Here is a 24,453-nt window from a genome sequence, read left to right as displayed (position 1 = left end):
GATTGAATGACTGCAAAGTGATTGTGTTAGCAGCTGATGAGATGTGCTAATGTAAGCTGTAACTAGTACTTTCTGACAGGCTAGCCAACTTGAATCAAAGCACTGCCATGCTCAAGTTACGTATTTTAAAAGGTGTAATCTGTTATATAAGCAAGAAAGGTTTACCAGGCCTTATGTTTCACAAACCAGGCACAGATTTTATGCCCAGTATTTGATGATTGCAAGGTAACAGAAGAAGCATTTTCACAGAACAAAAGACTAGAAAGATGGTACTCATTTAGTAATGTCCCTTGGCGTTCATAACTGGTTTGCAAATTCTTGAATCCAAGTAAATAGAATTACACAGACAGGTTAGTCAGCTCGCTGCATTCATCAGCTACGTTCAGCCAGGCTGTTGAAGGGAGGTGCAAACCGTATGAGGCATTTTCATACATTTAGTCTTCCCTCTGACTGTGAAAGAGATTGGTGTGACATGACACAGTGACACTATAAGTTAATAGATTTAGTAATCCAAAATGGGCATATAAATAACTTTTGAAATGTTAGGTCTGGCTCTCGGGGCAGGTGAGATACGATCATCAGTTTAAAGCCATCACTCCTGCTCTGCTCATCTTTCATCAGCTGAAGGCAGATGAAGTTTGTGGTGAGGATCTGCTGTCTTTGAGTACTCACTGTCCTAGTCCACATTTCTTGTTTTTGTGACCACGCTGGTCTTTCAGCACCCTTCTGTTACTGCAGCCATATTCTATCAGATTTCTTACTATGATTCCGGCTCTGTTTTCTGGTGCATAGCAGGAATACAAGCAGCCACCTTATTTCCGCATGGCAGGTTTTTTTCACCTAACAGTTTGAGGCAAACCTAAATAGATACATATAGAGAGAATATAAATAGAATGTATATATATTCTGTGTATTTCTAATATATATTAAGAAGGTGGGCCTTCCTCTTCGATTCATTGCAAACAAGTGGTAGCAGAGCAAAATGTTTCTGAACCACCTGATGCAATGAGGTGATGATGATACAAGCTTATTTTTAAGAATGAAGAATAATGCAGTATTATTCCTATAATGGGCAGGTGTGAAAGCACCTGTGTGTTTTATGGCTGGTTATGTCTTGTGTGGTCCTACTGCATTGAGTGGCACTGTAAAGTATGATGTGGGTTACACTGGAGTCAAGCCTCATTCAGACCAGATTAAAAAAGATCCCTTGAGTCAACTATTTCTAACTACATGTATTTTGCTGGGCATCATCTTGGTGTGATGCTTCCTTAGAATGTTTTAGATGGTGCTCCTAGAGATTCTTTTAAAGTTGCTGTACATGGTCTCAGAAAGCGCTTTGTAATATATCTCTCTTAAATACCTGCTACTGTTTGGTATGATTAGATGAGTGTGTCATTTTCCTATTTCTCCACTTGTTAAGAATTTAGTGCATATATTTAACAGATTCTGTTTTCATTCCTTAGCTTTAAGATGTTGATTGTTTTCCTACCATGTTCTGACACTCTCCATAATTCCCTGTCTTCATTTACATAGTTACCTCAATGATATTTATAGACAGCGATTGTTTCCCATCAGTGTCCTTCTGAGACTCCAGATGAATGTACCTTTCTTGCTTCTGAAGGCCAGACAATGTAGTTCGGTGCCTGTTGAGCCAAGTGCAAATGGCCATTGCATACAAATATGTTTCTGATGTGCTGATTTGGGATTTTCTGCTGAGGGTTACCCCATAGTCTGTATGCGTGCTGTGGTAGTAAACCAGTGAAGAGTAAGCTGGAGAGAACTCTAGGTACCACTTTTGTCAATTTGCTGGTCAGCCAATGAAGTTTGGGAAGAAATTAAAATAAAATCTGCTAGCACTTTTTAAATAGTTTGCACTTCTGATGGCTGCTTTGGCATGAGAAGTGCTGTTCTCTGACTTGGTTTCAGAAAGTGTACATGCATGCAGGATTGTGACAGTGTGATGCTTGTTCTTAGAAGGCAACACTCCAAACTTACAGCCGGAGTATTTCTGCAGTAATGGAGAAACACCCAAGTTTAAGCGAACTAGCTGTGGTACCAGCAGCAGCGAAGCAGAAGCTCCAGCTATGACCTATATATCCAGGCTTCCAACTGGGCTTGTACCATACGTGCTGAAGCTTGTGTGACAGCAGTTCCTCTGTTACTGGCAGCTCACCTGGCTCGGTTAAAGGGAGACCTGTGTTGTATTAAACTATGCATTCTTCTATGCTTAACTTCTAAAGTCTAAAAAAACCCTGTACTAATCTTTCATGGTTCGGCTGTGACATCACTAAATCAATGCACCTTTTTTCCCTTTTTCTTTCCATTTGCTAATTTCACTTCTGTGGCCTTTGGCCTTGTACTCAGCTTCATGTACGCACTGCTCAAAGTGAAGATTATGTCTCTCTTTATGTGAATTGGTATCAGCTTCATTGCAACATTCATTTACAGATGCAAAATAATCATGGAATAGGATTTCACGTGGACAAAATGTGAGAAGGACTGTAAATTTGGATTGTGGAATTACTGTAATGTTTATCTTTTTACCTTCTGGCAGTGGACTCTCCTGCTGTATGCCTCTATTCTGGATTAAGGTCGCTTTTATTCTGAAATAATTACTATCCATTTAGGAAAAAAAACCCCACCCTTTCCCTCCCTTAAATATTAAGTGCCGCTTAAGATGTTGCTAAATATGTGGAAGGCTCCAAATCTTTTAAGCAGCTGTTTTTTACTTACCAGATTTCATATCAAATGTGAGGCTGATGAAGTGTATAGTAGAGCTATAGAGATATATTTCTATATAGTAGAGATATAGATAGCTGAAAAGCTACCATTCTTAAAGTACTCCAGTAGTGTTTACAGCTCCTTACTGAATTTCTAGAGTAAGAAGAAAATGCCCCAAAGCATGTTGGCTGGGGAAAAAAAAAGCAGAGAACTGTGCAAATCTGCCATGTGAAAAATTATTTATCTAGCAAATGAATCATGACATAGGAGCTGGAGGGTTAAGTCTTGGTTGCCTTAGATGGGATTACTTGTGTGGAAAAGGTGAAGTAGTCTTTAGCCTATGGTATAAGAAACATGTTGGCATCATTTTCTATCATTGGGCAGAAACTGCATGCTGAAATGTGTATGTATTTGTGAGTTTGAGCTAAAGCATATGAACTGAGGCGTAATGCTAGTAATCCTGTGTGCTGAGAAAGTATAAACCTGGCCCTGCAAAATTGTGATGTTTGTTTAAAAGATAAACAAGTCTGGGTCTTCTTGTTGTTGTTGTTTGTCTTCTGGGTTTTATAAGTCTTTCAGATTTTGGGCTTGGGCCCTCTTCCACAAACACAAAGCCTAGAAGCAGATTTTTCATTTGAAGTGAAAGCTGATATTCTTACATAATTGCATCATTCCAGGACTATCGCTTCAGGAAAAGTAAAAAACCAAATACCACATGGTTTACAACAAAGCAATGAGAATTGGCTATACCACATGAGCATGGCTCACAGGGAGAAACTTGTGCTTCTGTTTGTCCATATGAAAATGAGTTTTTTCAAAGCGCCAATGGGCACATGGAACAAAAAATTATCCTAAATGCTTGACTCCAAAACCTGATTTCGTTATAGATCCAGTGTTTTTTAACACTTTTTTTTTGAGAGCTTGATATGTGCAACTTGAAACAAATTTTCAAAATTCAGCTTCCTTCCAAAATAAAAGCAAAACTCAGAGAATTAATCAGCTAATTGCAGCTTCTGGCATCAACAGCCTGGTTTTCATAATGGCTTGGCATGGTGTCCGTGGTGAGCTGAGTTCCTTGAAAATCTTGGCTTGCCAGTAGTGAACCCTCTTGAGAATTATGACCCCAGAAGGGTCTCCTAATGAACAGCCTTGAGGGACTTCCTTTGCCTTATTGTTGTATATTTGTATTTTACCTGTTCCCTCTTGATTGATGGAGCTTTTTGGACAAAGCACGAGAAAACTCACTGTTGGAAACAATCCTGAATTGCCAGGGGGTGGAATAAATGTTTGAGTAGGTCTTTTTACTGCTGCCTTCTAGCATTTTCAGTCTATATCCAGAAAGAAAAACTTCTACGTAAAGAAAGTTCAAACAATACCTGTGCCTGACTTTATTTCATGCCTGCCTTTGTTTGGTCTCTGTAGGCCTGACTTAAGTCTGCTATTGCTCTGCCCATTTGTTTCTAGAAAACCAGTAGCCTCATAGAAGATACCACCTATAGTTCTTGTGCTGTTTCAATTTGGAGAGAATCACAATTACCCTGGGTGATTGAATTCACTACTTGGATTTGGGATCAGAAAAACAGTAAAAATCCGTCTATTTTAAATATTGAATTTCATTTCCTTTTCCATGCATTTGAGGAAAACGAATGGCATGTGCCAATACAGCTGCTTTTAAATGAGCCATACTGCAGCTTTTGCTGAAATAGAAGAGATTCAAAATCATATTATTATGCATTAACTGTGCTGAAGGCACAGTAGCAGTTTTATTTAAAGTGCGCTTCTATTAGGAAAGATAGCTGCTCTGGCAGCTCTGGCAGTTCCTTGTTTCTTCTTTTTGATGTTTTCTACATGTGGTCTGTTCAGTTTTCAGGTAACCTGGTAGCTTTCCTAGCTACCAGCAGTTCAAACTTCTTCTGTGGTCTGGCTTTGATCAAGTCAAATTTTGCCAGTCTTTTTTTCAGTTTGAATGTGGTTGTCACTGCTACTGAGGTTGTACCAGGCAGGAAATAGCCTCGTATTCTGTGTTACTTGAGGTCTATCTCCAGCAGGTATGAGGAGGTGGTAACACCCTATTTTATTCACTGAAGAGGCCTGGAAGAAGGAACTCGGTTGTACAGAAAAATACTTTTATAGTCAGTTTGCAAGCAGAGATGTTCATTAAACAGTATTGGTGATATTTTCTGAGGAAAGCTGTTATTTCCTGCCACTCCATCTATATGCGTTCATAAATGTGATTGTCTTTCATATTAGCTCTTGTCACTGGGAGCCAGCTTTTCTTTTTATCTTTGAAGGCTAGTCTGGATCCCATAGCTTCAATGGAATAATAATGTATCCCAGTTCTGAAATGGCTGACATCTGCCAAATGAGCTCTTCAGAAGTTCAGAGCGGAAGGAGACTTCAACCTCGGGCCAGATTCACTTAACTGATCCATCTTGCTCGCATATTAAAGCAGCACAGAAAAAGAGATTCTTCCAGCTATGAAATTCTGTAGTATAGGGAAGTATGTGAAGGACAACTTCTGCAGTGGTTGTTCCCTGTACACCTGCTGAAAGAGTCATTTTGGGAATAAAGAGGGAGGTAGTGGTCTGCTCTGATTGTCAAGCTGTTTGTTAGGCATAATACAACAACGGTATATGTAAAAACAGCTCCAATGTATGTTCAGTAACAAAATCGGGGTGTTATAACCCACCTTCTTTAAAATGTCTTTCTTTTGTGCCAAATGGAGTGTGGTGTTGTTTCAAAGAGGGTTACTAGTCCACAGTAACCACTAGTCCACTAGTCTTAAAATTATGTTACACTTCTCATAATCTGTTCACTGAAGTGCTACAGCTTGCCTGGTTGATTTTCAAAGCCGTCTGGTATTGAAACCAGACTGTCATTTTCCCTGGCTATACAGCTTACTAATGGATTTGTAGTGAAATCCCCTTGCAGACATCATTGATGTTGCAGACAACACAGCTTCTCCTTGGCAGAAGACTTCTGGCCTTATTGTGTAGAGGTGAACAAACTGAGTTTATGAATGGATAGGCTGAACAACTAGCATAAATATTTTCCATCCTTTAGGTCTGGAAGAGATTTTAAAGTCTGACTGGGAGCAAAAAAAACACCAAAACAAGACCTCATTGAGCTTGAGGTGGTAATGCCAAAAACTCATAGAAAGCAAGTGATGTTTGCTTCTCCAGCCTGTTTGCAGCTGGAAGGCTTGCCTATGTAAAACATAAGGAATGATTCTTTTTCTATTGGGATGAAAAATTGCCTGACCTTTTAATATCTGTCCTTTGTTATGTGAGTCATAGTATGGATAGTTAACCCAGTCATTACCCCTTTTCCAAAACTTTTTTTCCTATCAGGTAGCAATCTTGCCACGGTCATCGCTTTCTACCTCTGTTCAAAAAGGACACAGGCAAGTTGAGTCCAAAACCCTGCATAGCCAGAGGGCTCCCTCCCTCACATGAAACAAGAGGCTGTTAACCATAGAAATTGTCAACATTCAGGAAACAAAAAATGAGGGAGAGGTGAAGGGGAGGTCGACTGTATGAAGCTCAAAGAGAAAAAGCAGGAGGAAATTCCATGGAGAAGATACCAGTTTTTGGTGGTGACTGATGTCTGTAGTTAATTCACAGAACAGTCATGAGGTAGTACAATTGAAACCTGTTCACATTATTCCACAGTGATTATTCAGTGCTGAGTGGACAATGAACCATATTGTTCCCCCTAAGATTGGAAATGACTTGTTGGAATAAGCTGCACCGGTGCTGGACCCTGCTAGAGTTTGAACTGCTTTGGTAACCTTGTCTCAGAGTAATGTAAACACAGCTGAGGCAGTGTGAGATGGTAATTAAAAAAGGGGAGAAGGTGAAAAACATCTTAGTATCCTGGTTTAGGATCGCTGAGGTGTAAAATAAAAGGATTGGTGTCCCTGGGTGGGGTTTTGAAGAATACACATGGATTTTGTGGAAAACCAGTACCATAATCATGGAAGATGTTAGCAGAGTTCAGAAATTCTGTGACGGGTCACAGGCCAACAGCTTATTTCACATAAGCCCTGGAGAGCTGTCCAACGGGGGCAGATTTAGGGCACTGCGGTCCACTGAATTAAAATATTTTAATGTAAGTTGTTCTTAGACTGTAACAAAAGTAGGTGTTGGTAATTTCATCTCTGTTCAGCACTGATTTAGAAATGTTCATGTCCTCATTCTTAGTTAATTTGAGTGGACTTTATGGTTTGATAGCTGTACTGAAATCCTGGACTGTGGTAGAGGTTTTCCAGGCAGGTTCCAGCTGTCTTCTATGGAACTACTTTGCAGTAATAAGGTTGAGATACAGCTGTATGAAAGCATCAGGCAAGAGCTATCCATGTGAGAAAATAATGTTAAATAACTAACTTCTCAGAAAGAAAAGAAAACTTATCATGAGGTTCTTGATCTCTAGCTCTTTAAAGGCAGTTTCTAAAGCTGGAGGCCAGGGAGAAAAAAAAATAAAATCCATGATTCCAAACCTTGGGGTCTTTTAGAGTTATCTTGAGGACATTAAAACCGTTAACAGAAAGCCCAGTACACATGAAATGCTGCACTCTGATATGCCAGTACATCCCCATGTTGCAGTACTTGTGCATTCATCAGTGAGTCCCTAGATCGGGAGATGAGATTTCATCATGCCTTTCGATTTTGTTTTATTGGCAGATAATTGTTAATGTAATTTTATTTGAATGTTTGACATTGCCTTAATAAGTGCAAATACTTTTCTTTTTTATAAAAGAGAAGATAAACGAAATGTAAGTCCAGGGTTTAATAAGGTATTAATATTACTTTTTATTGTAGTTTATCCAGACTTGTATGAAATTATGCAAATATCTATACTAATGGCAGGAGAGTTTTGAAGGCTATTTCATTAATACACCATCCTTTACATACATATATTAAATGGATTTAATGATTTAGAGTTGAGTCAGTTATTTGCTTCATAAGCTGCCACTTACCATTGCACGGATAATCGCATTTGGCAGTCCTCTTTTGGTTGAGCAATGCAAATTGAATTAATATACCACAGAGATAAAACTTGCTCATAATTCTGCTGTTTGTGAGGTGAGGGCTATGGAGGAGGATGCTCACTGTGCCTCCTGCCATATGGTACTTTTCCTGCAAATAGAAAGCTTGATCTTTGGCATCACATGGCATTACACTGATGCACAAATGTCTCTCAAAGAAGTTGGGTGGTATTTTGTATCATTTCATTGCACTTCATTTGGGTGCTTTGTTGCTGTCCAGGTGGTATATAATCTGTGAAAACAGTTTAGTAAAGAGTTATCCCTAAATGAATTATCTTGCAGAATTTTTCAAGTAAACGTGTGCATTTATTTGAACTGCCCATTCCTGAATTGCTTTAACGCTGGTGCCTAGATTAGTATCCAGCAGAAGCTGAACTGAGTATTTGAGGAAAAATCCACGTCATCCTGCTACAGAAAACTGGAAACAGCTGTCTAATGGGAATGGGAGCTTAAAGCTTGGTAATTCGTGCTTTTTCCAGATGGCATCTAGGATTATCAGTAAATTGTTCTTTTTTTTTTTTTTTCCCCCTTTGGTCCTTGTAAGATTTTTTAAGTTACCAGCTTTCATAAAAGCATTTGCTGAGTATACCATTTTTCTCCGCTGACAATTTGGAATTAAGGTTATGCTAGCTTGTGGTGTTAGAAAAGGTTACTTTAAGATTTGGGATATATGTGATTTTTTTTTTTTTTTTCATTAATTCAGGCTTTCTGTAATTCTGTGAAAAATATAGCATTAATGTACTATGGCACATCTGTGATTTTCTAATGACTGTTAAAATTTACTATATCTAATTTGGGAAGTGGTATCAAAAAGGAGGACTTTCATATGACACATTTTACATATGAGTAACCTAGTTTCACTGTGATAATACAATCTTTGGGTTGGCTTTGTTTCCGGTTTTGACACTGGAATACATAACTAAAACAAGTCAATACTTTTCTATGAGCAAAAGCAACCCGGCTCTTCTTTTCTAAAGTACACAATTGCTGCCACAATACTGACAGTGCACAGGTTATGCAAGAGGATCAGATGAGTGTATTATGCCCTTCCCTGAGACTACCTACATGTACATGTCTGGCTGGCTGTACTGAGCTCACCACAGTCATTTCTGCAACTGTCACCGCGTCAGCACCTGAGCTAATATGTGAAACGTGACAGGGGACTGACCCTCTTGACACTGGCGGTAAAGAGGCTATGGGAGGAATTTCTCCCATTGCCATCAGTACACTTACAAAGTGTCTAACCTTCTTTCTGTAAAAATCTTCCCAGTGCACTGATTTTGAAGAGCAGTATGGACCAAAGCCACAAATATTTTGAAAGCAAGAGTGATTTGAAGATATACTTATCCCATTCATTGCAACTCAGCTCATATATTCTGCATTCAAGGAGATGTGGTTGGAAGAAGCGATGATTTTTTGGCTTTCACTCAAATCTTCTAACAGATTATATTAGTATAAGTACATATTGCAATCTGTCGATGTAACATGTCCTGAAGGGACAGAGGAACATGATGCAGGTATTAAAAAGGAGGAGTGGGCTCCTGTGTACATCATTTGCCTAACCTCCTTCCTGCAGAGGCAGAGTGGAGCCCATTGCATGTGTCCTTTCAAACAGCTAGAGCTCCATTCTCCCTGTGAGGAGAAACTTAGAGTTGTAACAGGCTTGAACGCTTAGCAGGTATTAAGAGTTGGCATGTTTGTTGCCTCTGTGAGTAAATCAACTGCTGATAAGGTGAAGAAATCACATGTCGAGGCAGGTTATAAAACCACAGATCCACGTGGTTGTTGAGATGTTCTGTCAGGCTTAGGAGATTTTGAAACTTAACTTCATTGGCAGACTGCCTGTCACAGTATGGACAGGGCATGTGGGAGCAATGCTCTGATGGTACCCAGAAGTAATCCGGTAACAGCCTAAGTCTGGGCAGGTGTCACTGGCATGCCTGGGTTACCCCGTGTCGTGGTTTAACCCCAGCCGGCAACTAAGCCCCACGCAGCCGCTCACTCACTCCCCCACGGTGGGATGGGGGAGTAAATCAAAAGGGTAAAAGTGAGAAAACTTGTGGGTTGAGATAAAGACAGTTTAATAGGTAAAGCAAAAACTGTGCACGCAAGCAGAGCAGAACAAGGAATTCATTCACCACTTCCCGTGGGCAGGCAGGTGTTCAGCCATCTCCAGGAAAGCAGGGCTCCATCACGCGTAATGGTTACTTGGGAGGACAAACACCATAATTCCAAATGTCCCTCCCTTTCTTCTTTTTTGCCCCAGTTTTATATGCTGAGCATGACCTCCTATGGTATGGAATACCCCTTTGGCCAGCCTGGGACAGCTGTCCGGGCTGTGCCCCCTCCAGCTTCCCGGGCACCCCCAGCCTGCTCGCTGGCAACCCAGCACGAGAAGCTGGACTGTCCTTGACTGCTCAGCAACAACTGAAAACATCAGTACCTTATCAACGTTATTTTCATCCCAAATCCAAAACACAGCCTCATACTAGCTTCTGTGAAGAAAATTAACTCTATCCCAGCCAAAATCAGCATGCCCTGGCTGCTACATACCAGATCTTTGCTCCAGAGCCATGCAGACAGCTTAAGCACCTGCTATGATACTCCGTTCTGAGGCGTGCTATTTGCATGCCTTGTGTAGCTCTTTAGCCATAGACAACTCAGCCAGAGCTCAATATCAAAGGTGAATCATCCTTTCTGTCATGGCATAATGTGTTTCCATCACTCAAAGAAAAAGGTGGTGGTGTTCCTCCAAGTCATGGCTGGATAATCTGCTTTTGTTTCCCCACTCGGTTCGTGATCAGGGAGAGGGAATGAGCTGCGGAATGATGACAGTTCCAATATAGACTTGGCTTTCTTGGTGACCTCCCTTCCCCCTCAATAAATCCGTGCTTGATAAGATGAGCTGCAGGAGCCATGGGTTTGCAACAGTACCAGCAGGATAAATATTTCTGTATTTCTAGCTGATTTTAAGATGATTGGTGTATGTTCCCCTCCTTTTTTTGGCAAAGGTTAGCCCCATTAGATGTACTGCTCTTCATTTCCTTCTCCTTCTCCCATCTGTTCTGTCTCTTTTCAGTAGGAACCGAGGAGATGTAGCTCCCACTCGAGCTGCCAGATAGCTCCGACTCCCATACATGAGAAAATATCTCTGTGTGAAGTAGAGCGGTGCCCTGCTGTGCACACACATCAGGTCGTACCATGAGGGCCCACCGTGCTCTCTCAAACTCCATGGTAATGTCCTGTCCCCTCTGTCGGTTTATACAGACGAGGGAATACCACTGCCCGCCTCAGTTAAGTGCTGTTGGTGCCCAGGCCTAAGCTAGGAGCCAAGGGAATCCAAACAGCCTTTTCCTGAGCAACCAGGTTATCATAGCAGTAGGTGAGAAAACCAAATCTTTGTTTAAAATATTGAAACCACGATACAGCAAGTAAATAAAGAACAGTGCATGTAGACAAGGTATACAGAATTTATAGATGACAATTATACAAAACCTGTGATTGTCTGGATAATAAAGCCATAAAGACAGCAAATGCTTACACTGAAAAACTCCAGACTTCACGTTGGAGCTTACTGGCAGGTGGTCATTTCATTAAGGAAGAAATCTTACTTACCAAGTTCCAGAGCCTTGCTTCGTTTCCCTGACATTTAAAGATTTTGTAGTGTCCCTATGTAAGAACAATTGCATGCCATGAGTTCTGTGTAGGGAGGAGCAGTATCTGTGAGAAAAAGCTGTCTTCATGTTAACTCTTTAAAATTACCTCTGTGAGGCAAGCAGATACTTATTACAAGTAGCTATTTATTACGAATAGCTATATCACCAGACTGTATATGAAGCAAGATGGTTTGCAGTGAAGCTGGTTTGCTTTTGCTTTGTGGCCACATGCCTGAGGTAATTTCTGTCTTCTGGCTTTTACCTTTGATATCTTCTGGTCTTCCAATTTCCTATTTAGTATTAACTTTGGATAAGTAAAGTTATATTAGAATAAGTAGAAAGATAGTGATTTTTATTCATGCTTCTAGAAACTTCTGTTTATACTGACTTAACCATTTTTAATGTTTTACTGTGAAATACTTTACAGTCAACTGAATGAGATTACCAGGTAGGTAATAGCTTCCCAGATGATGCATCCATTTTGCCAAGTTATGGGACAGGGACATGTACACCTATACGGTGGCAGTAAGGGGGATGGTGCCCCTGGCACAAGCACCTTTGATGGGAGCTGCAAACCTTTGCATCAGATTACGTGAAAGGATGTACCCCACGTGCAGGGTCATGTTATCACAGCTAGAGACTCAGGCCGGGGCTCCGGTCTCTGCTGTCCTAGTGCATTGCTGGGATATGTGTATTCTCACAGCCACTGCTTGAATGGAGGAGACAGAGGACAAATGGGGGATGCGATGAGAAAAATAATACACACGTCCTGAATCCATGTGGGTGTGGTATTTTAGCCAGTGATACAAGAACAGCCATATTGCGTAAGATGACAGCATTTGTAGCTCTGGGTCTTTTCTCCCAAAGGAGAAGTCCCCTTAACGCTTTTTTAGTTTTCGGTTATTAATTATTTTAGTTACTATTAATTGTCAATGGGGAGAATTTGTTTAAAAACACATGCTTTGGCTGTTGATTAATTTTTTGCCATAATTTCATGTAGTAAGGAATAGCTCCTCTGAGAAATTTTGCTTTTGGCAGCTAATGTAGCTGATAAGAAATTCTTAAATTTGATGGTATTCCAATATTATTCCAGAAGGGGTATTCCTCCCTGATTGCACGGGGGGAACAATATTACTGTATTTTACTGTATTACATATTACTATATATAGCAGTATATTACTACAAGGAACCTGCTTGGCTGTTACGTGCATATAAGCTTCTGTTGGCATCTTAAAAGGTCTATCTGTAGATAAAAGCATTGCAGATTGCTGCATCTTGACCAATAGTTTGTGGATTATGCTGCACTGTCTTCCAGTAGAAGAGTAAGAATGTCAACTCTAAATACAGAGTGTCTCAGAACTGCAATGCAGCCAGTTTTCTCTCTGTTTCTGTGTACTTCCAGTATACTTTTCCTTGTAGGAGGGTCACAATGATGAAAACGAAACAGAAAGGAAGATGTTTTATTCACATATTTTGATTTTAGACATACTTGAATCTGTTTGGCTCCATAGACGAATGCCTTTTATTTACGGTGTGGTTTGCATTTGTATAGCAATGCTATTTCCCCAGGCTGTTTCACAGGGTCACAAATGTCTTTACAGTGCAAATCACGGCCCTTGAAGACTGGAGTTCTATAGCAACCCAGACCCACTTTCTTGAAGCTAGTCCTGCTAAACAGTGGTGTGCTGATGGTCTTTAGTCACTGAAGTACTCTGCATACCCTTGAATGGTATTCCATAATTCCATGAGTGACTGGATATTACTGTGCTATTGTGCTGATGCATTTGTATATTTCTATCCACTACGGCTTTCATTTCTCCTGGTGATTACAGAAGGAGGACCAGGAACAGAACATTTACCTAGGAGTAGGAAATCACATTCAGGGGTGGCTAAGCAAAATTTCATATAGCTGTATATAGCTTTTGTTGCCTGAGATTTAAAAGAAAAGATGCGCCTATATCTTGGGAAAGCTCTATTCAACATACCGAGTGTTGATATTGGTTCCAGTTAGAATACAACATAAGAACAGGCCTTACTGAAAAGTCTACTGAAAGTCAGTAACGGAATTGCAGTCGGTCATTGTTGATGAACTTTTATTTTATAGACCATTAGTAGTTTTAAAAAAAACTATAGTGGCTTTTAAATATTATGTTGGAGGATTTAGAGAGATTTCATAAAATAGTGACACTGACTTTTGGAAGGAAGATATGATTTAGGTATATGAGGTTTTAAACACTGCCTGCTGACAAGGTGCATTTACACCAAGGAACAGGCTGCCCAGGGAGGTGGTGGAGTCGCCATCTCTGGAAGTGTTCAAGAAACGTGTGGATGTGGTGCTTCAGGACATGGTTTAGGGGACATGGTGGCGCTGGATTAATGGTTGGACTTGATGATCTTGAAGGTCCTTTCCAACCTAGTGTTTCTGTGATTCTGTGATTCTGTGACAATGTATTAATTCAAAAGTAATACATTTATGGTAGTGGGCCCTATGGAAAAAACAGAGCTATGGGATCTTCAGCTTTGCATGGAGACACTGTTCAAGTCTTTGTCAAGCTAGACATATGCAACATATGTAGATGTGTGTAGTATAGATGAGAATAGGCATTTTTGTATTTATATAGAACTCAAAGATTGAGGAGATGGGAAGTCATTCAGGTCTTTAAAACTAGATTATCCTCTTACTCCAGCTAAGATTTTTAAGTGCTTGGTGATTACAAGTAACTCAAATTTAAGATACTGTAAAAAGTGTAATCTTCAAAGAATTACAGTGCAACATCTCCTGAAAATAAGGGTAGCTTAGAGTGTTTGAAGTTTAGTAGCTAAAAGCATCAACCATACCTCGAATTCTTGGTTTCTATGTTCATAGTTATCGTTTGCAGAATTATATCGAGAAATTGAGAAAATGTGCCTTTGACATTGAAAATGGAACAGCATAGGTATCATATATTGTGCTCTTAAGCATTTCTTCAAACTGGCAGACCTGAATATGGGGAAGATGATCATATATTTCCTCTGTTTCCTTCCCAAAGTTTCAGTATATTATGGTACGTTCATAAGAACCTTCTGGAACTTATCTTGTTGTCAACCTATATCTACAACTCCGTGCGGAAAGGAACATCTCTTTCTGAATATAATTTAATGAGTTCAGTGCATTTGGATTCCAGCAGTTGAAATAATTTTCACCCTTAAACTTGACAGATTCCTGTCTGAGGCACTGTAGATCTCAATCCCTGCCTGTCTTGTCGATCTGGATGTTTTTTATCTCATATGTTTCTTCAGGCCTTTGATTTAGTTGCTGTCTTTGTCTCCACCACCTGGAATCTTTTTATCACTCTGTTGCCTTTGCGTGGAACACAGATCCTTTAACGAAGCTCCACATAACTTCACTGTCACCGAGAAATAATCCCAAAACTCATGTCTTTGCACATTCCTATCGTCCACCTACCATTTTAGTCTTGCTCCTTGCTTTGCCAGATTTAGATAGTAGACTTTCTGGAGAAAGTATTTGGAATCACTTTAATCTTTGTGAAACTATTTGCAAGACTGTGGAGCTCTATAAAAGTTTGTAGTTAAGAACCTGATGGAAGGTTACAACCATTGCATAACTTTTCAGGCGAGGCACTCTTAAAGCCCGAAATATTATTTCAGGATGAATTTTTGTGCCTGTGCCTATCACTTTGGAAGTACATTTAGAGGAGACACAGAGGAGACGATAATAAAAATAAAGCATTAAGAATGTGAAACTCTTAGTACACTGGAGGTTGGTTTAAGTCACTGGAATAATGATAATTAATAACACCTAAGTATCAGTTATCTCTTTTTTTCTACAGAGCAGAAAAGACATTCTGAAGTGACAATCTATAATGTAATAAATTGGAAGATACACTCATGTTTGGTCATATATTTCTACAGATGCATCCTTATTTTTGAGTCGTTGTTTATAGATGCTGTAAAATTAAAAAACAAAAGTATATTTCTCTTTCAGCCATTAATGAATTTCCTGAAGATGTATTTACAAATAAAGAAAGGCAGCAAGGAGGAGTTCTGCTTCATATAATTGCTGTAAGTTTTCCTCTACTATGCTTCATTTTTTTTTCCTTTTATTTGTCTAGTAAGACGTTAATCATCTTAGTGACTTTACTAAATAGAGCTCTGTATATATTCACATGTTTCTAATACTTTGATTTCAGTATTTCTAATATGTCTATATGGGTACAAATGCTCAAAAGGTAACATCTTAGGGACATGGTTTAGTGGTGGACTTGGTAGTGTTAGGTTAACAGTTCACCTTGGTGATCATAATGGTCCTTTCCAACCTAAATGATTCTATGAATCTATGATTTATTTAAGAAAATTATGCAAGTCTGAATTTGCACAGCGCCTATGCATTCATCCACTTGGAGATAAAATTCTGTCTAGTATAAACAGGGTTTGGGGTTGCTTTGTTGATGACACCAAGCATGATGTGGAAGATTCTTGATTTTCTTTCTTTTCTATTGTATCTTTATGTGAAAGATGCAATTGTAATTAAAAAAACCCCAAACCACCCTGAAGAAATACAGAAAATGTCATGTGGAGTTTTATGTTTTATTGTAGAAAAAATGAAACAAGTAAGGCTTGTGGGCTCCAGTTTTCCATTCCCAGCTCAGGGAAACTAAAGTAAAAAGTTGTGTCTGATGGACAACAGCAGGATTAGGCCCACTGCTTGAGCACAGCACATAAAGCCACATAAGAGAGTGGGAGAATAGCATGTATAAGGGAACTAGGATCATTCCTAAGAGGCTTGGTGCAGTGAGCCATGGTGAAGGTCTGCTTATTTCCAAGTGTGATGTTTTCTTGAGTATTGTTAATCGACATGGTGTTACTTCCTATTTAATTATTTGGTCTGATAATTAATTGAAAATATAGACGACGATTAGGTGACTTTGTAAGCCTTACCCGTTACTTTTCTTTATATGAGGTCTGTTGTGGCACCCTATTCTGTCAAACTGTGGTACCTTTCATATTCTAGGGTCTGGCAAACATTCTTGTTCTAAACTTAAACTTACATTCAAGAATCTGTTTTTATGCCATAAATTGATCAGCAGTTGGATTTTTATTTGGAATGGAATAAAAAATGAAGCTATGTATTTCAGCTAGTCTGAATAAATACAGCATTGCCTTCTTTTCTTTTTTCATGTACAGGAAAAATCTGAAATATTTCCTGAATTAATTTTCTTTACAGGCTCTTTATATGTTCTATGCTTTGGCTATAGTATGCGATGACTTCTTTGTTCCATCCTTAGAGAAAATTTGTGAGGTATGTTAAAGAACTTTATTCCTCTTTTGGAAATCTGTTTAGAGAATATTAAAGAATCAAACATTTTGTGCCATCATTGTTTGGCGTTTATTCCTGTCAACTTTTTGGCCCCAGTTTTTTTTAAATGATTTGAGCTTTCCATCAAAAAATGAACCTGTGATCTGTGCACATTGGTCTCCCTGGCCACACTCAAGGATCAAAAATGAAAGATTTAATGAAATCAGATGGCAAAACCCACCCTTAAATGCCTGAAGCATGTAGCTAGGATCAATATGACATATGGATGAGTTGGGTTTATTATTGTACTCCTAGTTTTAAAAGTCACTGTGAAAAGAAATCATACATAGACAAATTAATGTGTTGGCTATGCAAATTTTATTGCACATCTACCACTGTATCAGCAAGTAGAAAGCAAGCATATGCAGTCCTAGCATAAAGTGGAGAAAAGGGAGAATGCATGGGAAAAGTATGTACCTTGGTTTGATGTGAAATGAAAATACATCTTTTATGTGCAAAAAATAGTAAATAAATGTAATTCCTTTATATAGTTGGTGAGAAGGTTTTGCAAAATTACATGTAGGATTCTAATTAAGTGAGTTGATTGGGACAGGGTAGAATTTATACTTGGCATGTAAATGTGTTAGGTAAGCAAGGCTTTTTGAACTGCTACAAAATTAATACAAAATACAAACCAAGATTTTAATACCCTTTTGCAGGCAAAATGAAAATCTCATCTCTTTTTAACAAAAATGTACGTGATCGATTTCTGAAAAACTCCTGTAGCTACTTAAAAAATCTATTTTCCTATGGATATATGTACTAAATTCCTATTAGTGTTACTCAGAGCTATGTACACTTATCAGTAGAACAACAAATAGAAGAATAAGGGAGGGGGATAATAGTAACACACTCAATAGGGATCTTTTCTTTCCCTTTTCAGATGTTCTGTCTTCAGCATGCACCTTATACACCATATTTAAGTTGTACCATTTGGGTTGTACCAATTAACTTGCCACTAATACTTCATAAAATCTTTGCCACTTGTTTCATATTCTGCTGAACATTAAAAAAGCTAGGAAGAATTCAGATAGCATACTTACATTTGAGCTCCTGCAACAGCAACAGTGTGACTGGTAATAGATTGAATTGTACAGTAAGGGCTTGTGTTTATGTTTGTCAAGTTCTGTAGCATGCCAGTTTCATCTGCTCAAAATGTTGCATACTGCCTGAAAAATACAGGATTTCTGTACTGGTCCTTTTGTCACTAATCACTTTTCTATCCTTGGAAGAAAAATAAGGTACTAAGGATGAGTCTAAAGACCCTCAAAAAGGAAAAAGCTCCTCCATAAAACCTTCTTTATAGTTCAAGGGGAAGATCTTCAGACGGCATTAAGTTGATGCAGCCCACTTGTGGAGCTACGCATGCTTCTGCTGGTCTGAGAACTCCAAAGTTATCTATATGCTATTAGAGCCTAAGAGACACTGTCATAAAAATAGATCTGTCTACAGTGCACAGGCCTCTCTGTGTCTAATTGGACTAATTTTGTCTGAGTCAGCAGACTCACTTTGATTAACACAGTTGTAAAGAGAAACCAGAATCAGGCCTGCTGTTTGTAAGATTTTTTTCACAGAGCTTATATTTTTCTCTTATGGATTTTTATTTTCAAATCTTAGAAGTCACAAGAATTGCCTTTAATTCTTCAACGATTGTGTTTAGAGTTCCAGAAGCAAATTAATGAAAACAATTTGAGACGTTTACAATCTTTTTGAATCTGCAGAGATGCTTTTCTCTAATCAGCTACATGTAAGCTACAATTGGCTATTCAGTTATATATAAGTAGGTAATTTTATCTGACACTTCACTGAGTTAGGGTATAAACATTTTACATGCCCAAAGTATATTTTCCTTCCCTAATTTTGTATCATAGTGACTGTTCATCCTTTAACAGCACTGTGGCCAGAAAATGAAGAGCTTCTGTCTTTGCAACTGTAGAACTGTGCAATATAAGTACAGTAGCAGTGGTGAAATTACCAATGCTTTTCTTCCAGAAACTACATTTGAGTGAAGATGTTGCTGGAGCGACATTCATGGCAGCAGGGAGCTCCACTCCAGAACTGTTTGCATCTGTTATAGGTATGGAGCCCACACACTAGCTTTTATGAGATCTGCTGTTAAAAAATTAACAGCAGGTGAAACAGGGGTATCCAAAAGTGCTACCATTCTTCTGTCAATTTATAATCAGCAATTGCAGCTGTCAGCTAGTCTGTGGTTCATGGTATAATTAACTACTCAAAATATCTCATGAAACTGTGAATCTCCTCTCAAAACACAGAGAGGAGTGACTGATTCTGAACATAGGAAGTAGAGATTTTTTGCAGTCTCCTGAGAGCGAATTTGAGATATTTAATGTCTCTGGCTTCTTTCTTCACAAATAAAGGGAATTAATTTTAGCAAGGAAGTAGGAGAACAGGGAACATGGGAAAAGAACAAATGAATGTATAGATAGGTCAGATCTGTTAAAGGCAGAAGGACATGGTGTACATTACAGAATTATCTGAAGTAATCTCTGAAATATTAAAGATTATTGGCATAGAGAGGAGATCTAAATAGCAAAAGTAGTACCTATTAAGAGAAGGAAGGACACAGGATTACACTGATGGAGAAAGAGGAAAGCAGCAAATTTCGTAGAATCATAGAATAATTTGGGTTGGAAGGGGCCTTTAAAGGTCTTCTAGTCTAACCCCACCTGTGGTGAGCAGGGACATCTTCAACTAGAGCAGGTTGCTCAGAGCCCCATCCAGCCTGACCTTGAATTTTTCCAGGGATGGGGCATCTACCACCTCTCCGGGCAACTTGTGCCAGTGTTTCACCATCCTTATTGTGAAACAGTTCTTCCTTATATCTGTTCTAAATCTGCTCTCTTTTAGTTTAAAACTGTTACCCCTTGTCCTATCGCAACAGACCCTGCTAAAAAGTCTGTCCCCATCTTTCTCAGAAGCCTCCTTTAAGTACTGGAAGGCTGCAATAAGGTCTCCCCGGAGCCTTCTCTTCTTCAGGCTGAAAAACCCCAACTCTCTCAGCCTGTCCTGACTTTCTTTGACCTTCCTTTTCAGGCTGCTATACCTGTAGAAGCCCTTCTTACTATTCTTTGCATCCTTTGCCAAGTTCAGCTCCAGCTGCGCCTTGGCCTTCCTGACCCCATCCCTACACAGCTGGGGAGCATCATCCCTGTACTCTTCCCAGGGTACCTGTTGTCCCTGCTTCCACTGCCTGTGCATTTCCTTCTTGCCCTTTAGTTTGACCAGCAGGTCTCAACTCAGCCATGCAGGCCTCTTGCCTTCTTTTCCTGAGCTCTTGAAACTATGAAAAGTGTCCTTAAAGATCTGCCAGCTCTGTTCTGCCCCCCTGTCCCTGAGGGCAGTTTCCCAGGAGGTGCTATAGACTGACTCCTTGAAGAGCTGGAATTTTGCTTTCCTAAAATTCAGGGTCCTGACTTTACTCTTTGCCTGCCCCATATCCCTCAGGACTGTGAATTCCACCAGAGCATGATCACTGCAGCCCAGGCTGCCTCCAATCTTACTGTCACCAATGAGCTCACTTGTGTTGGTGACCAACAGGTCCAGTATTGCATCCGCTGTGGTAGGGCTGTCTATTAGCTGGCCTAAGAAGTTATGCTGCCTGTGCTCCAGGAGTCTCCTGGATTGCCTACAGCTCGCTGTGCTACTTTTCCAGCAGATGTCAGGGTGGTCCAAGTGCCCCAGCCGGTCAAGAGCCTGTGAGTGCAATGCTTCCTGTAGCTTGAGTGAGAAGGCTTTGTCAATAGGCTTACCTGGATTGGGCAACCTATGTAATACAACCACAAGGTTCAATTAGTTGTCTCGGTCTCTAATTCTTACCGATAAGCTTTCAACCTGCTCGTGGCTATTCTTCAGAGACAGCTCTTCACAACCTATCCATTTCTTGATGTAGAAGGCATCCCCTCTGTCCCTCTTTCCTCACCTGTCCCTTCTGAACAGCCTGTAGCCATTGATAGCTGCACTCCAGTCATGGGATTTGTCCTACCAAGTTTTAGTAATGGCAAGTAGATCATAGCTTTCTAGCAGCACGGTAGCTTACATTTGATAAATCTGTCGTCAGTAAAGCCTTAGTAGGCTTTCTGCTACTATCCCAACTGACATTTTAACAAACTTTCGAGAAATACAGTCTAAAGGAATGCACTAACCTCATCTCCAACTTTTTAATAAGTAGCGAGCATAAGCCTTTAAGGCTTCGTTTAGATAAGGATTTAAAGTACAAGTATGTACAGCTCTGTAGTGCATTCACGTTACCTTTGGTTCTGTCTCAGTGCTGAAGATTACATTAGATAAACCCTGGAGGTCCTCTTCAGCCATTAATTTTTGTCATTCTGATGCAATTATGTTACAAATAGATATCTGAGGCACAGGTGGGTTCAATACTAAGGGAAATCTCAAAGTTGGTACTAGAACAGGTTAAGTCTAAATCCTGGTTGTCTGTGAGTCAGAAGGCAAATATTACAGCACCCAGAGGTTTTTGAGGGAAGAATCTCTTACTCCCATGAGACATTGCAAGGGAGAACACACTAAATATCAAATACCTGGGAGAAAGGTTTCTGTGCTTTATTATTCTGTTTGAAATAAATTCCATGCTTCTGATGTGGCTGGAGGTGTTTTATATTCATTTGAATGGATTACTGCACCACTAACAAGCTGTGAAATACAGGACTTACTGTTGAACTAACCAGCTAATAAATAATTTACTTTTAATAAAAATATGTATGTAGAGATATTAAGCCAAAAATGGGGAACTGTTAGCTAGACTAAAAGCACAAAAAATTCCACAGAGAAGTGAGCATTTATTATGAAACATGTTTTGGTTAAACTTTTAATCAGTCTCTTGTTCTAATGTAGTACATATTCTAAGTAATTGCCTGTGACCTAAAATGAAATTACAGAGGTGATTATGCATGTTTTTCTCCCTCTGCAGGTGTATTTATCACTCATGGAGATGTAGGAGTAGGGACCATTGTTGGTTCAGAAGTTTTCAACATCCTCTGCATTATTGGTGTCTGTGGAATGTTTGCAGGACAGGTTAGTAAGATACTTATCTTTATGGAGTTCAATTCCTTACAATTTAGGGGTTTCCATGAACAAATATTAAAAGAAAAAAAAAGGAGCATTACTCAAAACCAAAAATGAGCTGGCATTGTGAAAAATGTCAAATGTTGGAAAGAATTTACAAATGCTTTACAAATAGCAAATGTTTCCAAAAAGTTCAGCTGTAGTTTCAGCACTCTGAACATGTAGCATACAGAGGAAACTGGTTCCTCTTCATACAATCCTGTGTTCACAGTCAACTGATCAGTGGCATCTACTAATCCTTTCTGGTACTGATGGTGATGAAAGAATCTAGGACACAAGCATGAGCTTTATGCTGTCTACTTAGTAGATGGTTAGACTGTGTATCATGTTTTTTCAGGTATTAAGTCCGTTGATTTGCTGCAGTACAATGAATTGTACTTTACAACTGAAATTGTGACAAATCAGAATATCATTAGTAAGAAATGTATTTCATTAATGGAAGTTTCTATATGATTTTTTATTGCTGATGGTTGTTATAGATCCATTGTCTAGCAGACAGATACGTTTTCCTGCTAGCATAAAACTGCAGTTGGTTCCAGAATCATTGCTAATAATAATTCTGCTCACACACCTAAGTGATTGCAAGATAGAGGCCTTTGTTTTGTCTTTAAAATAACCTATCTTTGTTGGCTGAAGGTGTGATTTTTTTTTTTTTTTTTTCTCCAGGTGGTTAGACTCACCAAGTGGGCTGTGTTCCGGGACTCTGTGTACTACACGATATCTGTGATCGTACTTATTGTTGTAAGTAGCTCTTACTAATTAATGTGTTTCATTGCTTGAATTTTTTAAGAACCAGACTGCTAACCATTGGTGTACACTGGTAAACAATTATTTTCCTACCTGTTTCTAGTGACATCTGGAAGTGAGGGTTCAGCTCCACAACATGGTCCAAATATGAGAACTTCATACAACCCCACAGAATATGTGTCCATCAATGTCCATCCACTTTGTACCTACAGTCTGTAAAGTTCTGCAGGCGAGCAGGCCACTGTTACACACTGCAGTTAGGGCTCTCTTCTGACCTGGGGGGACTGCTTGTTGTGGAGATGAAAAATTTTGAGCTGCACCTCTATTTTAAATTAAATAGGGAGGGTGGCTGTTTCTTGTTTTTACACAGTAATTTTATTTCACAGATTCTGAGTAAATTTTTCTAAATAGAGCACAAATGAAGTACCACTTTATTCATCTAGAGCAGTGTAGTAGTTCCTGAATGAACGCATTTACTGTGTCTGGTGGCAAGGAGGGGAAGAATCCACTTTGTTTTATAATAAATATGGATCACTAGCTGCCCGTTCAGTTACAGGAGTTACACAGGGTGGAGTAAAATGTGTATAACCACTTGGCCTAAGAAGAGAAGTAAAACGGCTGTGTTTTCTGCTAAAGCTGGTCTAGCTGTTAAAAGGACTCAGAGCTAAGTCTTTTCAGAATACATGACTTAGCTGTCATTTACATACCACAGTGTGTGGGTACATGTGTGCATATCTGTGTGTCTTTCACGTGCTCACACTGTTTAACTAAAAAGTATTTATAAGAATCACTGAGAAGGATCCAAGCCCTGTTCACAAGGTTTGTGCTTTGTGAGGGGCACAATCCATACAGTGAAAGTTCTGGTTAGAAAGGGTCAAAACTTGATTCGCTTCTTGCTGGGTATGACATACTTTTATTAAATAACTTTGACTGTTTTTCAAGATAGAGCAGAGAAATGGTCAATTTATGTGTTTCCTTTTTTTCTCCTTCTTCTAGTTCATATATGATGAGAAAATAATATGGTAAGTTGTGTAAATGATTCCCTACAGTCCCATATTTGCTATGAGACTGATCAGTAAATAGAGTTGCAGTATAATTAGCTTTCATTCATACATGCTGGGAGTATGAGCTGGATTTGACACCTAGGAAATGCTATGTGTTTGGTTATATTTTTTTATGATGATCAAGGAAAACGGAAAGAAAATTTGAGAACCTGGAAACATTAACAAAGTAAATAGGCTCCATGTAAGGCCTGAAGACTTACATATGCAGAGAGGGTAGCCAAAGTTCTGCTGCTCTGATTGTGGCTGTTAACATTTATGGGGGTACTAAGTGTCCCAAAGAACAGTCCAAGGTGGGATCCTAGTGGAAGGTCATAAACATCTTCTAAAAGGGTCCTCTCAAGAGTGCCTGGCCTGTGCTTCAGCACTGAAATGACAAAAGGCCTTGCCTTTATGCTCCTCAGAGGGTAGCTATGGTTTCAGTCTGCACAGCACATTTCTGAAGTATATGCATTATATTTTATTTGCGTGTCTATTGGAACTTCAGAGTCTACTTCCCCCCATTCTGCTGAGACACCATCTAATCTTAATGATGTGAATCCTGTGTACACAAATGTGACTTGTACTAAATGTTGAATGCACACTCCCACATAAAACTTGTAAAGCATACAGCTGTTTGAATGGCCTTATAATACCTTTTTTTGTCTCTTTGAGGTGGGAAAGCCTTATACTCATCATTATGTATACATTCTACATACTTATCATGAAGTAAGTGCTTTTTTTCCTCTGTATACCCTTTAGGTGTTAATTGACCATAATTCT

The 24,453-nt window shown here is 39.3% G+C and overlaps 1 protein-coding gene across 1 annotated transcript in view; it reads left to right on the top strand.

Moving 5' to 3' along the window:
• SLC24A4 (solute carrier family 24 (sodium/potassium/calcium exchanger), member 4) overlaps nucleotides 1–24,453 on the top strand; it is a gene marked incomplete at its 3' end in the record, with an annotated part of 82,116 nt that overhangs the window by 37,052 nt on the left and 20,611 nt on the right. The window contains exons 2-8 of the mRNA XM_010281488.1: nucleotides 15,410–15,486; nucleotides 16,649–16,723; nucleotides 18,773–18,857; nucleotides 21,729–21,832; nucleotides 22,550–22,624; nucleotides 23,627–23,652; nucleotides 24,346–24,399. Coding sequence (XP_010279790.1) covers nucleotides 15,410–15,486; nucleotides 16,649–16,723; nucleotides 18,773–18,857; nucleotides 21,729–21,832; nucleotides 22,550–22,624; nucleotides 23,627–23,652; nucleotides 24,346–24,399 — 496 coding nt within the window. The remainder of the gene's footprint in view (nucleotides 1–15,409; nucleotides 15,487–16,648; nucleotides 16,724–18,772; nucleotides 18,858–21,728; nucleotides 21,833–22,549; nucleotides 22,625–23,626; nucleotides 23,653–24,345; nucleotides 24,400–24,453) is intronic.

The sequence above is a fragment of the Phaethon lepturus genome, unplaced genomic scaffold (assembly GCF_000687285.1).
Source record: "Phaethon lepturus isolate BGI_N335 unplaced genomic scaffold, ASM68728v1 scaffold12372, whole genome shotgun sequence".
NCBI classification, from domain to species: Eukaryota; Metazoa; Chordata; class Aves; order Phaethontiformes; family Phaethontidae; genus Phaethon; species Phaethon lepturus.
This window is presented reverse-complemented; position numbering and strand designations above follow the sequence as displayed.